Source organism: Coffea eugenioides, chromosome 10 (genome assembly GCF_003713205.1).
Source record: "Coffea eugenioides isolate CCC68of chromosome 10, Ceug_1.0, whole genome shotgun sequence".
Classification (NCBI taxonomy): domain Eukaryota; kingdom Viridiplantae; phylum Streptophyta; class Magnoliopsida; order Gentianales; family Rubiaceae; genus Coffea; species Coffea eugenioides.
In genome coordinates, this window is record NC_040044.1 from 15,612,471 (window position 1) to 15,632,731 (window position 20,261).

The window sequence follows — 20,261 nt, forward strand, 5'->3', positions numbered from 1 at the left end:
GATGATAGGAACAAGCAGTTATATGTGAATCCATCTAAACCTCACAAAGTCAGTAAGATTGGCACTAAGATGAGCTGTAGTCTATGCAAGAAATACGAACATAATAGGAGGAGTTGCCCTAAAAAAACCAACAAACTGCTGCAGTAGAAAAGAGACCAGATGGGCATATGGATAAGGAATCTAGTGGGAACAGTACACAACAAACAGATGCCATCAGAAATGAAACAAGGCATACTAGTACTAGTCCAAGTACTGCTAGAGCTGCATAGCTGCTCCTCAAAATCAGACTGAACAGAAAATTGATGGAGAACAACCAATCAAGGGCACAAGAAAATGCTCATTTTGCAGGAAACCTGGTCATTCAAAGAAAGGTTGCAAGCTGAGGAAATGGATCTTTAGAAACTCACTGGACATGACCGGAGAACTTGGACTCAACAGTGTTGCAACTGATTCTCTGATTAAGCCATATGAGACAGCTTCAAAGGAAATTGAATCTGGACATGTCAGTGCTTTGAAATTTGCATTTGTTGTTGTGTGAGATACAAATATGTTCACTCTCGTATTAACTACTTGTTATCTCCTGACATGTAGTTGAACTCCAATACTGGTGACAAACTTTATTCACACAATCCAGGGATAACAATGAAACCACCAGACTCTTACATTGATGATAGGCAGACAGAAGAGCTGTCAACTAGTCGTGTCACCAGACGATTTCAACCAACCCCCTTCACTTGGAGGGGGAACATGTGTGTAAATCTATCTACATTGCAGGCAACAGCAGGTCATATGAATAATTCAACCAGCATTGGCCAATGTTCAGCTCTACAGGAATGCAAATGAAGCTGCAAACTTAGAAAATTTAAATCACACAAGAAAATAGTTGTGTTTTGTAAATGGCAATGTGCTGCAGCTCTATGTTTAGCTGGGTTTTGTGAATTTCTATTGCTATAAATTGTTCACATTATATTTTGGGGAGCTGATGTTTTGTAAATGGCAACTGATGTTGTAAATGCCAAGAAATTTTTGCTATTGTTTTGTAAATTTGTGAAACGTCTGGTCTTTTGGTGTAAGGCTAAACACGCCTTCTTCTTAAATGATCAAATTCAGTCCATTTTCAATTGCATCTATTGTCTCAATAGTTGGTGGTGTTACAAATGTTTACAGGTTTATCATTTACTCTCAAAAGTAGTTCAATAAGTTGGGACACTTCAGTCCCTCAACTATACAAAAGGGATAGTTCAATCCCAATGCTTCATTAGCTAGGGACACTTAGGTCCCTAAAGTTCAAACAAAAGAGCACATAATCCCCTAAACTAAAAATTGTATCCAAAATTAGTGAACCTAGTGCTCCTTCAAGCATATGCTACATTACACCAGAACCGCAGCTTATACATAGAGACAAAAATTACATCTTTTCCATCCCAATTACATAGCACCATTATGCATTGCATTGCATGTTGCTCTATGTTATTCTACTACACCATTGCTTCTTTTCCCACATAAATGGACATGTTTCTTGTCAAACTCCAATGATGACCTTCATGGCCCAAATTTGAACAAAAGCATCCATATAACAACAACAACCCAGTGAAGAAACAAGTACATCTTTAGCCTTCTTAGTTTTGCTTCCTGCAGCTTTGAGTTCTCTTGCAACCTCTCAATCTTAGATTTCAATTTGTTTTTTGTTCTTATTAGTCCAGAGATTATATCCTTGGACCTTTGACACATCTCAAGATCCACCCAATCCCAATAATTGCATTCCCCTGTTTCCTACATTAATAACACCATTGAGAGAGTAAATACAAGTTTACTTAGGTGCATTGCATACAAATCGGAACCATAGGGGAAGAAGTACAAACAGATATAATGGAAATGGAATTATCCTGTAATTTGGACATTGACAAAACCTTCTTCTTGGGTTTAAATCTGTCCATGATGTCATCATCAATGCTTGTTTTCCACTGTTGCATGTGTCCCTAACTATCTCTCCTTTGTCTTCTTTCTTATCTTCAGATTTTCTAAAGCTCTCAACCTCTTAGTTCTTACCCCTCATTTGGATATTCAGCCAATTGCTCTCTTTTTTATTAGGACACATCTCTTCCCTTTTATGAATTGGATCGAGTCAATTATATCACCTAAATGTGCCTGATAAAAGGAGGGAAAGTTTCCCTCCTTTTCCCTCCTTTGTGCTAAATAAATTTCTTTCTTTTTATATCTTTTCTCTGAATTTGCATCCCTGCCCTTGGTCAATGGCGCTTGTTTTGCACGCTCAGAAAACCCTGACGATTTTGTGGATTTTGTCAACAATTTTACTTAATTGGGACGGATTCAATAGTTTGAGGACCTAAGTGTCCCATTTTAAAGTTTAGGGACTGAAGTGAAAAATCGGATATAGTTTAGGGTGTCTAAATAGAATTTACCCAATTTCATTTGTTGCTCTGCTACTAACTTAGTGGGGCAACATTGTATTCCTACTTTATTCTAAAGAGGCTGATGAACTTCAAAGTTTATGATGGCTAGTTAATGGTGGAGCGAATACAACGAATTCATTTATGTTTCGACAATTAGCGTGAAACTGCTGATCTATAGAAGAAAGTTATACTGTTTTTAATGTGAATGAGTTATGGATCCAGCCTTGATAAGTTTAAGTTAATTAAAGTAGCCACATGCAATGAGGCTCAATTATAATTTAGCTCTTTTATTCACAAAGTATGCAGATCAAACCCCATGACTAATAGTCAAAGCCGTGAAATGAACTTTGATTTATGTCAGTAGCTGAAAAGACAATTATGCCATCAGAATTTCTAGCCTTGATAACTTCACCCTTCTCATGCCATCGGATAAAAATAGCATTCTCCTATTGGAGGAAATATGTCATTTGAAAAAGTTATATGCATGACCCCCAAGTTTTTACCCCTTGAAGTTTGCTAGTCTCAACTAAGCATTTTGACAGGTGGTCAAATCCAAAGGAGTTCGCTCAACTCTATTCTCAATGTCATAACGACCAATTTACCCATTACTACCTATTATACCCTGTCTGGGTATAATAGCAACCAATCTGGGTACAGTTACATCTATAACATCTAAATTCAATAATTTTCTAAACTCGTCTGGTGGTGCGTCAAAGAATTTAAGTTAAAATTTTAAAACTGAAATCTGAAGTTTGAATTCATTAAGTAATTAAATTGTTAACTACTAAATATGATACATTTGGGTGTATTTTATATTATGTGATAAGTGAATAACTTATCAATTATTTTTTTAGAATTAATCTTTCTTATACTGACAGTGTATACACTATCAGTCTCGGATGAATAACAACTATGCAAAATCTGAATTTGAATCCAACTTTTACACATGTGTCATGAATCTAACGATGATAGTGTATACACTGTCAGTGTATAAAAAATTTATCCTATTTTTTAGAGCGTGTTTTGACTAGAAAATTTAGTGCCATTTAATTAATCCAAATGTTATATTTTTTTATTATCAAATGCATTCGAGTATTTTACGATCTGAATTCATTAAATTTAAGTGTTGAATTGGATTATCAAATGAAGATTTAGTTTTGCTAAATAATCCGTGCACTTGTTACCCTCGTGCCATTCATGCTTCAATTCTCACTTCCATTGTTTAGCTAGCCTTAGAGTGTAGTGTGGGATTTCCTCAGATGCCTTGTCATTCGGCTCCAAACTCACGTTTTAGTCTGATTCAATGATCATATTTCTGCAACAAATATCCCTTGCCATACTCAACCCATAAATGATGGCCCATAGTTCTACTACCATGTTATTTGTAGTTCTCAAGCTGACACCGAACCCATTCATTCAGTAACCCCCTTCATCTCTAATTAGTCCTCCTACTCCAGCGTGTCCTAAATTGTTGCTTGATACTCCATCCACATTTAGTTTCACCCATCCAATTTGGGACTTACTCCAATTGATAAACTTCAGCTCCTTCTGTACTGTTGTATGATAGTTGGTGAGAGATTCCTGACTGAATTCGGCTTGGGCTCTCACTGTTTGAGCATTGATTTTATCTTAGTTGCAGTAATATTAGGTTCCCAGCATACCAGGCAAAATAAAAAAAGTTCTTGAATCAAACACCTGCCAATCTGCATCTTTTATCTCTACAGTGTCATATTGTTTTAAGCTCCAGTCAAGCCATTCTTCCAGATTTGGGTTCCTAAATTTCCCCATCTGCTTGGTAGATTAGTTTCTTCCATATTGTTGATATCCAGTCATAGCCTAGCAATCCATATTTATAATTATTGAATTACATTTGACCAACTTTTTTTTTTATTATAAAACATCATCATAACATTAAATCTATACTAATAGCACAAATTACATCAATCATGCACAAATACAAATAGATCTGAAAAACAAATCTTGATATTGCAAATCTAAAAAATTAATAGAATATTACACTGTGAAACTCCAATAATATCAAAAGATAAAACACTTATTGCACCAATATCATCTATGCATGCTTCCAACTGTTTTGCTTCTTTTCTCTCAGATCTGCTAATTAACTAATTCAAATTCAGATGTTAAAGTGAGATCTAATGAGGTAGATCTAAAAGATTTTAGACTCGACAACCAAATATGAGAAAACTTAGATCTAATACAAAAAATAGAAAAAACTACAAAAGCTGTCATTAGAAATCTCTATGAGAGGAGAAAATATCACTAAAAATCCTTAAGAGAGAATAAACTCTCACTAGAAAACTCCATGAGAGGAGAATAACATCTTTTGCTACTAGAATAGCATTGCCCTCAATTTGATGAGTACAAGAGTTTCAGATACTATCCTCATCCACCAAGCTTCACAAACAAACTGAAAAATAGTAGAACACAAATGCATCCATACAATGGTGAAGTATTTTATATTTCGACATTGCAAGACAAGGTATATGAATGCCTAGGATGAAATATGCAAAAAGATTCTTGAAGACCACAGGCTACGAGTCTTGATTAGGCACTTCTCTGCTGTAAAATTTTCCCACTACTCTGGAGTCCAGAATTACAATGGCTTTCTCAGACTTTATGTTCTTAGGTGTCTTGTACTGGTTTAAAGAAGTTCCTTGAGAAACATAAAAGTCCATGAGCACGTTGAATGTTCCTTGTTTCACAACTCTAATTTCCAAAGGACCAATGGTACTGATGCTCTGATTCCTCAGCAACTTATATTTCTGGTCCAGAGATTGTTCCACTAAACTACAACATTTTTCCATTTTAACCTGATCAAATTCAGGTGTATCATCGTTTGGTCTGAGTTGAAGCTCCCAAAAGAGTACATAGTGACCAGGAATAGAAGATGTATCAGCATAGCTACTGTAATCCAAAAGAAAGAAGCCAAGTGGTTGAAGGATCTGCATTGCTATTGCAACTGCTTTTTGGAGGTCTTGTTCAGTTGTTTTATCTGTGTGAATACTCAAAACCACATTTGTCCTTTGTACAAATTTGAATTGGGGAGTGGAATTGTGAAAACCTGTCACCAGGAGAATATCCCCCATTCTGTACCTGTACAAACCTGAAAATACATTCTTCCATCAATATTCTAGACATTAGAGCATTTAAGCATTTAAACTGTCTAATAATCATTCGTTGTGTATCAGGATAATAAATGTACAGAAAAAACAGAATGTAATAAACCTATATTCGACAAATTTGAACATCAGAACAAGTTGTGCACATTAGATGTCCAAGGCAATTGTTAAGTAGAAATTAATGGAACTACTATCCATTTTAGAACATGATAAAGCGTTTAAAATGGAGACCAGTAGACACCTTGAAGAGGCACTTCTGTGTTTTATCGAATACTTTTTCATGGGTCAGACTAACAGAATTATAGTTCATATATGTGGTACACCACAGGCAGTTAGGGTCAATTCAAAAGGACAGTGATCTCACCTGTAAAGGTCGTGACAAGAAGTTCATAATGTTGGCCAATCTTAACATTAGCAAGATCCACAATGTGATCTTTCAAATGAGCATCTTTCCTGTTGGTGCAGTTTGGACCTTGATGATTGTCAATTGGTAAGAACTCATAGTAGGCCATGTTTGGTATAAAAGTATACGAGACATCATAAGGACTGCACAAAGGTTTCATGTTTATCCCAAAAAATGCCTCTGAAGAACCATAAAGTGATGAAACTACAGGTAACCCACCCGTATAGAATTCAAGTGCAGGGATATATTGTGCCATGGACCCTGTAATAATGGCCAAGACATACTTGGTCCTTGGCCAGATCTTCTTAATTATCCCTTCCCAAGACTTTTCTTGGCATACAAGATCAATTGAATCAGCCAAATCCGGCATTTGTTTGCTCAAAATCAAGGAGACAGCCCTTTTGCAGTTAGGGTCAGTGATCCAATCACTCATTTGTCCAGTTCTTATGTTGGAAGACATTTCTTGCCAATGTTCCTCGAAAAATTTGATTACCCTTAGCAAACCCGAGGCGAAATATGTACCAACGCTTGCTATCGCATCACGCTGCACAAGGCCACAAAGTAATTGACTATACAAGCTCTGATTGGTATCTTCACACAATATAAACTGAGGATATCTGTCTTTTCTGTTCTTTATCTCGCTTTCTGAGGCTGTTCTTAAAACTAAGCCACCAGGAGTGTGGATATCCGGGTTGATAAGGACAAATAACAGCGCTTTCCCATCGCTCAAGCCCTGTAGGTACCTTAGTTCAAAGCTATACGTTTAGCACTTTTTGTTTGACTCTTATAATTCTACTGAAGAAATAACAACTGTATATTCATTGCATTAGACTTTACCTGTTTAAAACAGTATCACGGAGACAACAAATAAAGGCCCTGCGCTCTCCCTCTTCAGCAGTTTTTGGAATCCACTTTTGCTTCCCACCTGAAGTGCCCGAGCTGCCAACGAAGTAATGATTTCAGTTAAGAAAAACAAGAAATTCATGAAAAGAACAGAAATGACTCGTGCTTCAGCATTATTGATCTCACTCCATTCAGGAGTTTCCTTTCATCTAATTAGTACAAAACAAAGAAGCTGATTTACCTTTTGAGTAGCTCAGTAATGGATTCATTAGTTAAAATCCGAGATGGCTCTCCATCCAGTGCAATTCGATCGATGTAAATCTTGATATCTTCATAATCTACCACAGGAACTTTATTCTTGAATAGTCCCTTATCAGAGTGACCATTAAGAAAACCCTTCAAGTAATCAGTGCTTGCATTTTTAGTTAAAATCTCCTCCAGGACCTGTTCTTGTATATGACCAGCATTGCTGGTTATATCCTCCAAAATCCTTGAACCAGCTTCAGTAGCTGTTGGATCAAAAGTTGGCAGCATTCTGGTAAAGAAAAGAAATGCAGAATCTGAGTTTGGGGATGGGAAATATACAGGGAAATTAATTAATGAATAAGCACGCTCAACTACATTGTTTTGAGGAAAAGATTCACGCCATGGTTAAGCCCTTTTAAACGCATTGGCCAGGTGATCCATCCTTTCATCCTCATTCCCTTCTCCAAGATGCCTAGTTAGCGTGCTGTATGTTACCATTGTAAATTTGTAATGGTGTAAATAGAAAAACTCATTGAGTTGCTTAGTCTCCTTATGCTATGCTCATCACTTGCACAATCCAAAATCACCAAATGATCTTGAATGTACCTTCGATCGAGCTCTTATGGATCTATATCCATGCTTGAGTTCAGTCAAAATCGAATTCAAATCGAGTTTGAGTAATTTGAGTTGCTATACAAATTGAGTTGGATCTCCATATAATATTCCTTATTTAGCTTATAGAGTTTTTATGTATATTTTGTCGAGCAAGCTCAATCTCGAGCTTCAGCTTGTCCTCATAATTTTCTTGAGTCAAACTCAAGCTTGAACATGTGATGTTCATTGAACTTGAGCTCGGACTCAACCACAAATTAATTTTCTTTGATCTTGAGTTCTAGTACCTCAATATTTGGGCTTGATTTGGCAAATAACACCCCTAGAGAGGTGATCCAAAATTTAAATGAATGGCACATTTCTAGTCATAAAAGGAAGCTTATTCGTATGCGTCTTCCAAAATATGGCAAAAATATACTAGATACCAGTTGTATTCTGCAATACAATTAATAGGGCAAATTATACTTTATCCCCTGTTGTTTAATACTTTTCCATGTAACCCTTCTATAGTTTCCAATGCTATGTATAAACCATTATGTTTGGACTAAAGTTTCAAAATGATAGAAATGGTACTCTGTAAGGGAACCAACTCATAGGGTGGAAAAATGAACTTACCTACTCGATACTCAAATCAAGGTCACTTGGTAAGAGCTCGTTTGAGTTTGGTTAGCCAACTAGTTAAGCCAAATTTGAACAGGGTTTTATACTCAATAACATTCAAACTCAATAAAAAAATTCGTTCAAACTCGGTTCAGCAAATAGACAAGTCAAGTTTGAACAAAATTTCAAACTTGTTAAAATAATCAAAAAAACTTGAATAGAAGGGTTTTCAACTTGATTAGATTCGTTTACACCGCCATCAACTAAAATGTTGAGATTACCCTCATTTAGAAACTAAAATGACTAAAATTGCCAAAATATGTAAACACAGTATGCATGACATTTTAGTCCCTTATGATTTAGTGTTTTCCACATAACTACCTTTTGTGTTCAAAATCTATACATAACATCCCTCTGGTTAACAAATAGTTTTCATATTAACATAGGGGTATTTTTGATATTTTAGTAGATTAGGTTACCGAATGCAAATTCGGTCATTTTGACATTTTAGTCCAAATCATGATGGAGTTACATATAGTTTTTGAAATGGTAAAAGGTTGATATGGAAAAGCACTAAATCACAGGAGACTAAAGTGTAATCTCTCCTAATTAATACAAAAGTGTTGATTTTGGGGGTTTTCCAGTAAACGGAGTTGCCAAGTAAAACGTGTAACTAATGTCACCAAACTTGTCAGCATGATAACCATAACTCTGAAAAATACTGAACTAAAAGAACTACATATTAAGACAGGATTAACAACTTGACTGTATGAATCTTGTTGACTTTCGACCTACAAATGCAAAGCATTCGAAAAAATTGTAAATATGTGGCCAAGTAAGCATACAGCATAGGAAAAAAGAAAAACATATGAATCACATCAGAAACAACAAGAGGAAATTAATCAAGGAAGCCAATATACCTCACCTAAAAGGAACATGATTGCATATAATCCTACGGCCCAAATATACCTCACCTGGAAAAATCTTGATTGCACTATGATTCCACTGGAAAAATCTTGCAGAAAATGAAGCCTTTGAGACCTAATTTTTGTCGACTGCTACTCAGTGACGCAGGCACTGGGGAGCAGTGAAGCTGCCAAGGTTGACCAATATACCAATATGATTGTGCTGGTAGTAAGATTTCCATAATAACCAAAAAGGACTGGGCAAGTACATGATCCAAACAACAGGCATCATTTGGTTTAGGTAGCTTTATACCTTGTGAAAGTGAAAACCATAAACTGAGCCAATTCCAGTCTGGAGAGTGAACGTCAATGAGCAATACAAAGAGACCTCCTAATTCCTTTCCCACCTAATATGCTTCCAAACCCAAACACAACCCCCCCCAAACAACAACAAAAAAAAAACCCACACCACTTCCCACCCAATGCACAGCATCCATCTGACCTTGTTTGGCCATGCTGAGATGCATAAAGAACAGTAGAATTTTAAAACTTCCACCCCCGTGCATGCTAATCAAAAGGCCCCTCTAATACCATCCAGGCTCTCTACTAAAGATACTCTGCCAAAAAAAGAAACAAACTTCTGATAAACAGCAGCAACATTGCTATGAATAGACAAAATATCCAATGTTCCATTCTTATAATCTCAAAAATCAGATAGAAAATAGCTGAAATACTCCCTAGAATCTTTCTATAATCTTGTTTTGATCCATTACATAAAAAACAAAGAACTCATCAGAATTTAAAAAGTCATGGATACACGATGGAGTAGTAACAACTTCTACTTTCTCTACTTGGGCGTCCAGCAATCAGCTCAACTTCTTCTACAAAAACAACTTCAACTGAAGATTACCAAAAAAAAAAAATCAATTACCAATGTGGATCAGTAGCCAATCCTTTTTTAAGTCATCTCGGAGACCAGAAAAAGTGTCATACTTTGTCCTGTCATTCATAAGTAAATCAATACCCTTCAACAATTGAAATCTATCCAATTCAATTTTAGATAACTCATATCCTCATTGAGAATGAGGATACAACACAAATCTCACAGGTTCTTAATATCTTCACAACTCATAGCACTTCTCCTATTCAGTTATGAAAATGCATATCATAGAATCACATGAAGGAATTCAGTGGTGGAGGCCATCGGAATGCAAGTTCATTTATGTTAGCCTCTACCGAGTTTAAGAAGTGGAAGGTTCATGGTGATGCCTTGACCAATGCGGCAATTTAGAATATTTTGTGCATGTCATGTAGATGGTGTAAGATGCTCTAATCATTGTTTGGTCTCCTTACACAAGTCCTAACTCTAACCCCAACTCTGTATGGAGGAGCTTTGACCAGCAGCAGTAATGTTGAAAATCTACTACTAGTCTAACCTTGGATCAGTAAGAGCATAATCATTTATATCCATTTACAATGAAACCAATTGTAAAAAGCACTTATTGAATTAACTCTGCTAACTTGGTAGTGATTATAACCAATTACCAATCCAAAACTAGTAGCCGTAAAATACAAAATAATGTTATTAAACTAACAGGAACAGAGAGTGATTAAACTAGTAGTTCCAATAATGTTTGATTAGATAGAAACAGATGATTCTCTAATCATGCCAAAAATATGAAAAACTATCTGACAGTTGAATTAAACGAGGAACAGAACCACAAGTACCTTATGTAGTTTGCAACTAAGACAGGATCAAGGTCACAGCGGGCATCCTTTACATCAGGTGACCATTTTTCCGTCAACACCCCAGTGACAATCACATCATCTGAAATCAAACTTACGCAGATCATTTACATAATCACACCACAAATGTGCACTTAATGTACATATGACAGCATAATCACAACACAGATGTGCACTTACGCAGATCATTTACATAACCACAACACAAATGTGCACATAGTGTACATATGACAGCATAACCAGGAAATAAAAAGATGTCAAATTCTCATATTCCTGTGACATATTTCTCTGGTATTAAAACTGCGTAGTCATCATATACTTGTAAGGAAAATGCTCTAAGTGAAGATCAAAATATTTATGCTACTGATTTATTTTTCTTTCTTCCCTTTTGGCCTGACTTCTCTTATGAACCTTGTGGTCAACCAAATACTCGGTTGGAGAAGGCAATCATCATTACCACATGGAAAGAAGCACAAATTGATTTTTTACTCCTATTTAAAACTTCAGAAAGTTCCCAAGTGGTGGATATGATATTACTGGATTTGCCCATTAGCATGGATGGTTTATAGACTAATTGCATACCAATATGGTGACGTAGAAGACACCATTGAAGTCCCTGGGATGTCCTCTCACCCAATGATTAAAGGCTACATCAAAAAGCATTTTGGATATGATTCAGAATTATGGCTTTGTAGCTATAGTAGTAGTGGCTTTTGCGGTCTTATTTGCTTTCATGTACTGCTACTGCACCAAGAGATTAAACTTCCAAACTAGGTAGAACAAAAATCCGAGATGCACATAGACAAGCATGAAGATTCCAAATACAGACCTATGCAACAAATGTGAATCTCTAAATGCATAGTCAAATCTAAATTACAGAACTTGAACTTACTTTTCTGGAAGTTTTGCCTTCATTTACTCCTATTTTTCTGGATTTTGAGATGGCACATTGAAACAGAACAAACCGTGGCAATGTGTCAAATGAAACAAAGTTTTGTAACAAAGCCCATAACCAATGATTAATTAAAAAATTTCAAAGATGAAGTTACCTTTCACAAGCCCTAAGTATTTCTGAAATTTGGGGAAAGCAAAAGGGCTGAAGGAGAGAACCCAGAAAGTAAGGATAAGAGGAATAAAGGTGACTGCAACAGAAATGGAGGAGCGGCAGAGGTAAGTGTGGAGACGGAGCGAAAAAAATTGGACAGGGTAGGTCTTGCGATTGGCGAGCCGATGGGTGAAAGGGTGGCGGGAGTGGAGAAGGATGGAGGGAGTGGCCGGAGGATTGGAAGGCGGAGAGGGAGACGGTGGTAGGAGACGTAAAATGTTATAGTGGAGGTGGAAGCGATGATGGAGGAGGGGCACCTGTGAGGCTGTGCAAGCGATCGGGACAAAGAGACGTTTTTGTTTCTTGCAACTTTATGTTTGACCCGGTTATAATTTTTACCCACATTTGATCCGCGTGTAAACCCGTTTCTTACGATTTTGTGTGGAATTGGAATTAGAATTCTTTTGATCCCATGAAGAATTCAAATCATGGAATTGGACCCTCATAGAATTCAGATTCAATTCTAATTCTTTGAGTGGAGCATAATCCAAACAACAGAATTGGAATTGGGGCCTCAATTCCAATTCTAAACCCCAATTCCATGGGGAACCAAACATACCCTAAGGGTACGTTTGGTTCTACAGAATTAGAATTGAATTAGAATTGAAATTCTATAGAATTGGAATTCTATGAATTGGAATTCCAAGTCATTTCAATTCTTTCGTTTGGGAAATGCATAGAATTGATACGGAATTTATTTGAAATTCCAAATTCTTTGTTTGTATGAGAGAAGAATTCATTAGGAATTAGAATTGTTTCCAACTAATATTTCCTTACATAAAAAATTTCTTTTTTTTACTATATAATAATTTTTTAACATTTAGCTAATTGTTACTAAAGCTTTAAGGAAAAAACCAATTAGTACCTTTAATAATTTATTTTTTCTTGCATTTAACTGATTGTTAATAAAGCTTTAAAAGAAAAAAAATTAGTTCCTTTTTTGCAAAAATAAAAAATTCTTTTTTTTAAAAAAAATTAAATTAAATTAAATAAAAAATAATTGTATATTCTAACTTAAAAAGTAGTTAATATTTATCGAGTTAAAACCTTGATACGTTTTTAAAGTTAAGAACTTTAAATTTTAGAAAATCAAAAGCCTACTCTATCAAAATGCTAAAGCCCTACTTTTGTCAGATGACCAATTCACACACAGTCAAGTACTTGCTAAATAGAATAATATCTGTCATCAATTCTTTAGTGAGTGTGCAGACTTGTGGAAGATAAAAACCAACAGAATACAGGAAGAGCACTTATACAAAATCTCCTTAACTTTGAAAAAGAATGCAAAGGTTCATGTAACTCAAGGACAAGTCAGGGCATCAACACAGGCAGCTATGTTAATCTCAATATCTAAAATGCTAGTTCATCAGACAAAAGATCCAATGTTCCATTCTTATCATCTCAAAAACAGAGAAAATAGCTGAAATACTCTCTAGAATCTTTCTATAATCTTGTTTTGATCCATTACATAAAAAACAAAGAACTCATCAGAATTTAAAAAGTCATGGATACACGATGGAGTAGTAACAACTTCTACTTGCTCTACTTGGGCTTCCAGCAATCAGCTCAACTTCTTCTACAAAACAACTTCAACTGGAGATTACCAAAAAAAATCAATTACCAATGCACATTTACCATCCAATTTGTTTCCTTGGTTCATTTGGTCAATAAAACAGGTGCCCATTACACGATCCATTTCAGGAGTCCAAGTGAAATACCCTTTGCCTTTCCCTTTTGACTGAGATGTTGCTTCAGATGCCATATCTGAGGCAGATATGCACCAGAAAAACATCACAATGTCATGTTCTTAAGAACATATTTAATAGCTACTGCATTATAGAACTAAAAATGAAAGGCAAATATGCACCTGAAAAATTCATACATATGTTAAATGAAGAAAAACTCATTCAGTGCCAAGTAGGAGAAGAGGTCTCAGGAGTCAAGTAAGAGAATTTTAGAATGCAACCTACATCAGAGTAGGATATCAAACAGCCAATTGCAACCTAAATGAAAACTCCAACATCGTCATGTGACATGTTCTTCAGAAATAGACATTAGTACAACATATGAAAATGATCGACTGCTGAAAATAAGCTTAAGAAGCATTGAGAATGAGGATACAACACAAATCTCACAGGTTCTTAATATCTTCACAACTCATAGCACTTCTCCTGTTCAGTTATGAAAATGCATAGCTAGAGTTAAGAGCTAATACATCATAGAATCACATGCAGGAATTCGGTGGTGGAGGCCATCGGAATGCGAGTTCATTTATGTTAGCCTCTACTGAGTTTAAGAAGTGGAAGGTTCATGGTGATGCCTTGACCAATGCGGCAATTTAGAATATTTTGTGCATGTCATGTAGATGGTGTAAGATGCTCTAATCATTGTTGATTCTATTATCAATCCATGTGAATCAAATCCAACAGTAATCTATATAGATAGTACGTTAAAGTTTCTTCTGTTAGATTTTTTCCTGTTTAAAGAGAAGTAAGAACTTTTTCTTCTGTTACCTCCTAGAAGCATAGAAGCCATAACATTCTGTGTTAAATCATTTGCAGAGTTGATCTGCTTAGTGTCTCGCAGGTAAAATCTGTCAAGAACAGAAGCAGCCTGAAAGTTGGGGCGCAGTCATGCTAAGTCGCTCAAAGTGTCACTTCAAGTGTTAATTCAAGCTCTAATTCGTATGCTCAAAGATTATTCCGCTGCTCAAATTTAGATATCTTTGGTCTACTTTTTTTTCTTTTTTACAAAATAACCCACTTAATTTTTTAAAGTGATTATTATATTAATTTTTATTTAAGATAAACTGAACTTTGTTGTATAACCATCTACTGCAAACTTTTCCATACCTCAGAGAACTCTGTCCCAGGGATTTTCAATTGATTCATTCTTTACAGTCATAACTAAGCTTTCCAATCTGAAAAAGTTGTCATTAGTATCCCTGGGAATATGGGGACCATTGCCTGCCAAGGTTGATAGGCTTGATTCTCTAGAGGTGCTAAACATTAGTTCCAACTTCATTCAGGGTGGCATCCCCCCAGAGATTGCCACATTCAAGAATCTGAAAAGTCTTGTTTTGGCTTATAATCTGTTAAATGGAAGTATTCCCGATCTGAAAGGCCTATCACAGCTTGAAGAGCTAGATATCAGTAACAATCCTCTTGGTCCTAAGTTTCCTTCTTTAGGCAACAACCTAGTACGTATCAATCTTAGGAGCATGGCTTTGAGATCCCAAATTCCTCCAGATTTCATTCTAATTCTATCATTTCACACCCAAAATTTTTATGTCCAAATCGATTAAAATATTTTATAACTTTAAAAAAATCCCCTGAAAATCATTTTTCATATGGGGTTCATATCCGGAAAATAATTTCACAACTACTCTCGACTAAATATAATTCAGTGTGTGCAATCATCTAAAAATCGAAGCAAAGGAGAGCTTTTAGTTGTTACCTTCCGGACTGAAGAACCCAGTTCGTGAAAATTAAGCACGGGTAAGTAGAGAGCACTCGGAGCAGTCTTGCGATTGGTGAGGGATAGCCGGAGAAGCAAAAAGCGATGCCGGAGACGGTGGTGGAAGAGGCAAAATGTTAGGGTGGAGGTGAAGGCGATGACGCAGAGCAGAAGCAGTTGCGGTTGAGGAAAAGTGATCGAGAGAGAGGGCTGCTTACCTAGTTGACCCGATTTTAATTTTTTACCCACAAGATCCGCGTGTAGACCCGTTTCACAGGATTTAGTTGTGGAATTGGAATTAGAATTCTTTTGGTCCAGTAAAGAATTCAAATCATGGAATTGGACCCCTATAGAATTCAGATTCAATTCTAATTCTTTGACCGAAGCAGTATCCAAACAACAGATTTGGAATTGGGGCCCCAATTCCAATTCTAAACCTCAATTCCATGGGAAACCAAACGTACCCTAAAAGAAATTGGAGAATTGTAATTTTGGTCCTTAACCTATCACCCATACGTAGAATGAGTCCTTAATCTATTTTGCAAAGCAAATGTAGTCCCCAGTCCATCCAACTTTGCGCAAAAATAAGCAATAAGTACAATGGCTAACTACAAGAATTTAAAATATACATGCACAAGACATGCAACAATTTGTGTAGTAGTAATTATAATAAACTTAAATTATAAAACTAGAATTCTTCTTTTCTTCCACTACTTTATATTTTATTTATTATTGCTATATTGTCATCCAAATTATAATTTATTTAACAAAGATATATATAGGCTACCACCATGCTGCGTCAATATAATGTGTTTTCATGAAATTTTATAGAAATTTAGGAACATATTCATTGTATATTTAATTTAATTCACATATTATTTTATTTTTCAAAGCTCTAATTGTAACTACTTAAAACTCATAGGACCGTAATCATCCAAACTCCAACATTAGGGTCTAGAAACACGAATTCAAAACTTTTGACTAATGCCAATTTGATGTTAACCATTATTTATGATGATTTTCCATTAGTTGTCCTAAAGCTGTCTAAAATCACGAATTTTGGGGAGTAAATTTATTTTGTAAAAATATTGGGGACTAATTTTGACATATAGGCTAAACATTGGGAACCAGAACTATATTTCTCCCAAATAGATAATCCCTCGTTGTGAGATTATTAGATCTTCCCTTACCTAAAATCCCACTTGTTTTACTTTCCATTTTATATATATAAATTTCATTTGGTGGCCAACTAGGGGAAGGAACTTTCTGAAATTGCTAGGCAATTACATCATACAATTGATGACCCACATGGTGGTGGTGATTTTGAAATTGGATTGATAAAATTGATTGTCAAGCCACAATTAGTTGCACTGAAGAGAAACATTCATTTTGATTTTGCATATTGTTGTATTACTGGTATTTATGAGAGTGGATTTAGTTGGTAAGGTTTGTTCACATTATCTAATGAAATTTTAAATACAAGTCTCGCTACCAGTAATCTCTCGTTAGTAAACAATTTATAAGAACCACTATAAAGACACTTCATATTAGGGATGCAAACCTCAAAATTTGCAACATTGTATTCCTACTCTATTCCTAAGAGTTTGATGAACCTCAAAGTTTATGATGGCTAGTTGACGGTGGAGCAAACAAAACAAATTAATATATGTCTCGACAACTAACTTGATTTATAGAACAAAGTTATATTGTTTTTAATGTGAATGAGTTATGGATCTAGCCTTGATAAGTTTAGGTTAACTAAAGTAGCCACACGCAATCAGGTTCAATTATAATTTAGCCCCTTTATTCACCAAGTATGCAGGTCAGACACCATGACTAATAGTCAAAGCGATGAAATGAACTTTGGTTTCTGTCAGTTGCTAAAAAGACAATTATGCCATCAGAATTTCTAGCCTTGATAAGTTCACCCTTCTCATGCCATTGGATAAAAATACCATTCTCCCATAGAAGGAAATATGTCATTTAAAAAAGTTAAATGATGAATTTTCACCCTTGAAGTTTGCAACTCTTAACTTGAAATATAAGCATTTTGACCGGTGGTCAAATCTAAAGAAGTATACTCAACTCTGTTCCCATGGTTATAATGACCAATTTACCCATTACTAACTATTATACCCTCATGGTGCACAATCTAAAATTTTCTTCTTTGGATTGCTGTTTTCACCGGTTGTTGGGATCAATTTGTGCTTCCCTCCTGAAGTACCTGAGCTGCAAATATTTCTACAAGACTACTCAAAAATCACAGTGGTAATAAAACACCAAAAAAAAAAAAAAACTTTTTACTTTGATCAATGGAAGTAATTTTCGTAATCCGTAATTTACATTGGCAATGTGATTGCACTATATTAAATTTCCACGGGATGCTACAATTCTTGAAATTCTCAAATTACTATCATCTATCTACCTTATGATTGGCTCAGTAATGGTTTCAGCAGATATTAAATTAGATGGCTCTCCAGCAGCTATTCGGTCAATGAAAGGCTTGATATTTTTTCATCTTATAAAGGTCCTTATTAGATCGGCCACCTATGAGAGTTACAACAATCCTATTTTTTAATATTTTACATACATTACATCTTAAAAATGATATATTATTATTTTCAAAGGTTTTTTCAAGTAATTATATAACAAAACATTCTATAACACCTCTTGAATATGCTGTCATTCATTGCGTACAATTTTATAGCACAAATGTAGTATAACATCACTGATCTGACAAAGCCTTTCTAATACTATCACTTTACTAGGAGCTGAGAATTCTGTTGCAGTAAAAAGAAACAAAATATTCCAATAAACTTGAAGAAAATCAAAATATCACCAAGAAAAATTGATTAACAAAAGTTTAGGGTCCGTTTGTTTCGAGTGAAAATGTTTTCCAGGAAAATATTTTCCTAATTTCTCGTGTTTGGTTGCACAAAAGTTATTGAAAACATTTTCCTATGTAAAATATTTTCACTCATCTTATGGAAAACAACTTCCCTTCCAAACTTACTGAAGTTGTTTTCCGAAATGCATGCATCCCGCCTGTAGTATGTTCCAAACTTATTGAAAACATCTTGTAGTATGTTCTTTTTTTTTTAGTGTAAACAGGAGGACTCGAATCCAAGACCTCTTCCTTACACTCCCTCCCCCGTACCACCCAACCCAACCCTCCCCCTAGTATATTCAAAATAAAAAAAAATCTCATCTTGCTCATCCTATGCTAGTAATTAATTATGTATAATAGGGACATTCTTTTCTAGAGAAACTTTCAGCAATGAAAGTGCAAGATATATGTCACAATAAGCATTGCATGTGATTGATATTTGACACTAAATGGCCAGCAATTTGTTTATTGCTTAAGGAGATATTTTTTATTCATATATACATTTCTCTAAGATTTTTTAAAGTTAAACAATGAGATAAATTTTCTTATTTTGCATGGGAAGAAGTATGTAGTTATAATGTGTAGAAAGTAAAGATAGAGATAAAAGTGAAAATATTTCAAAAGTTAAACAAACACCAGAAAAATGAAGTAAGAAAATATTTTCAATAAACTAACCAAACACCTGAAAATGATGAAAGGGAAATGATTTTCATGGAAAATTACTTCTACGGAAAATATTTTCCCAAGGAAAACATTTTACTTCCAACCAAACAGACCCTTAGTGATTGAAAATTCCCAACCAGGGAAAAGGAAAATACCTCATTACCAAATTCTTGTTATTTTGTCTTCTTTCTTCCTCCCTGATCCTTAAGAGAATAAGATCAATAGGTTGATTACGGGATAAGAAGAATAAACCCTTCATTAAACCAAAAGTAAGAAGAACAAAGGAAGGGATTTATTTAAACACACTGAAAACAATAGACTAAAAACCTTCGAAGATAATTAAAAATAAAGACAGGAACAGCGGAAGAAGAAGCTTTCTTTTTTTGGGATGCCTGTATGGTAGAGATGAAGTAGCCATCAACAATTAAGGGAATCAAGACTGTTTTATAGTTTAATGTTCACGTGATTAGACACGTAATCAACTTGCCTTTGGGTTTAGTTTGTAGGCTATCAAAAGAGATTTGAGAGAGATTTGGTAAGTTCCTCTTATCCCATACACAAGTTCCATTAGCTTCCCCTTATCCTCTATCTAGGGAGTAATATATAGTAGGAATGGTACATGAATTGTTGCATGAAGGAAAGAAAAATAAAGACGAGTATCCATTTTGACTTTCAATCTGCAAATGCAAACCGTTCGACAGTGTAAACATAAAATATTAAAATCTCGTCGTCATTAGTGTAAACGACAATAGGATCAAGAACTGTATCTGTATTGCTAAGCAACATATTAACAGCTTTTGAGCAATAGGATGCTGAAAAGTAACTTGATCGGGCAGGAAAAAGAAACGTTAACCATTGGGCTTTGGTCCAGTTGCTAGAGACAGTCTCTTAGAATTTTTTTTCTCATGTACTGGATTAAGGGGTTCAAACTCGGCCTAGTGCACTACAAAGAAGTTTCACTGCTTCCTTTGCTCAAAAAATCTAGGGAGGGCACGTCAAAAAAATCCAGAGAGTGCAATAGTGTGTACTCCCCCTTCCCCATAAAATAGAAGTAGTATAGATTATTGCTATTAGACAAGAAAAAAAAAGAGTAGGAAAAAGAAAAGCAAACATACCTGACTTAAAAAATTTTATTGTACTAAGATCCCACGGCAAAATAATGTAGCAAATGTAGCCTTTGGGAGGGATTTTGGGAGGGACTAAGACCTGCTATTTTGTCCCAAAAGGTGCAGTAAAGTAGA

At 35.3% G+C, this 20,261-nt stretch overlaps 1 protein-coding gene across 4 annotated transcripts; it reads right to left on the bottom strand.

Annotated features, from left to right (window-relative positions):
- Nucleotides 1–4,756: 4,756 nt before the first annotated feature.
- On the bottom strand, nucleotides 4,757–15,698 carry LOC113749418 (indole-3-acetic acid-amido synthetase GH3.17-like). 4 transcript variants are annotated; one of them, XM_027293151.1, is made up of 9 exons: nucleotides 11,959–12,304; nucleotides 11,802–11,838; nucleotides 10,892–10,991; nucleotides 9,477–9,780; nucleotides 9,233–9,351; nucleotides 7,042–7,335; nucleotides 6,795–6,896; nucleotides 5,919–6,700; nucleotides 4,757–5,538 (listed from the first exon to the last, which is right to left on the bottom strand). In XM_027293151.1, the coding sequence occupies exons 6-9, from the start codon at nucleotides 7,332–7,334 to the stop codon at nucleotides 4,967–4,969; spliced, it is 1,749 nt and encodes a 582-aa protein (XP_027148952.1). In that variant the 5' UTR covers nucleotide 7,335; nucleotides 9,233–9,351; nucleotides 9,477–9,780; nucleotides 10,892–10,991; nucleotides 11,802–11,838; nucleotides 11,959–12,304; the 3' UTR covers nucleotides 4,757–4,966. The 4 variants fall into 4 exon arrangements, with proteins under 4 accessions (XP_027148952.1, XP_027148953.1, XP_027148951.1 ...); XM_027293152.1 differs by lacking the exons at nucleotides 11,802–11,838; nucleotides 11,959–12,304 and adding an exon at nucleotides 15,471–15,698; XM_027293150.1 differs by lacking the exon at nucleotides 11,802–11,838.
- Between the last annotated feature and the right edge of the window lie 4,563 nt (nucleotides 15,699–20,261).

Coding starts and splice junctions, on each gene's coding strand:
- LOC113749418 (XM_027293149.1), bottom strand. CDS start 7,501: ATGAGGATGAAAGGATGGATCACCTGGCCAATGCGTTTAAAAGGGCTT. Junction 7,336..7,421: donor AATCTTTTCCTCAAAACAAT/GTAGTTGAGCGT, acceptor TTTCTTTACCAG/AATGCTGCCAACTTTTGATC. Junction 5,539..5,918: donor TCTTGTCACGACCTTTACAG/GTGAGATCACTG, acceptor ATGTATTTTCAG/GTTTGTACAGGTACAGAATG.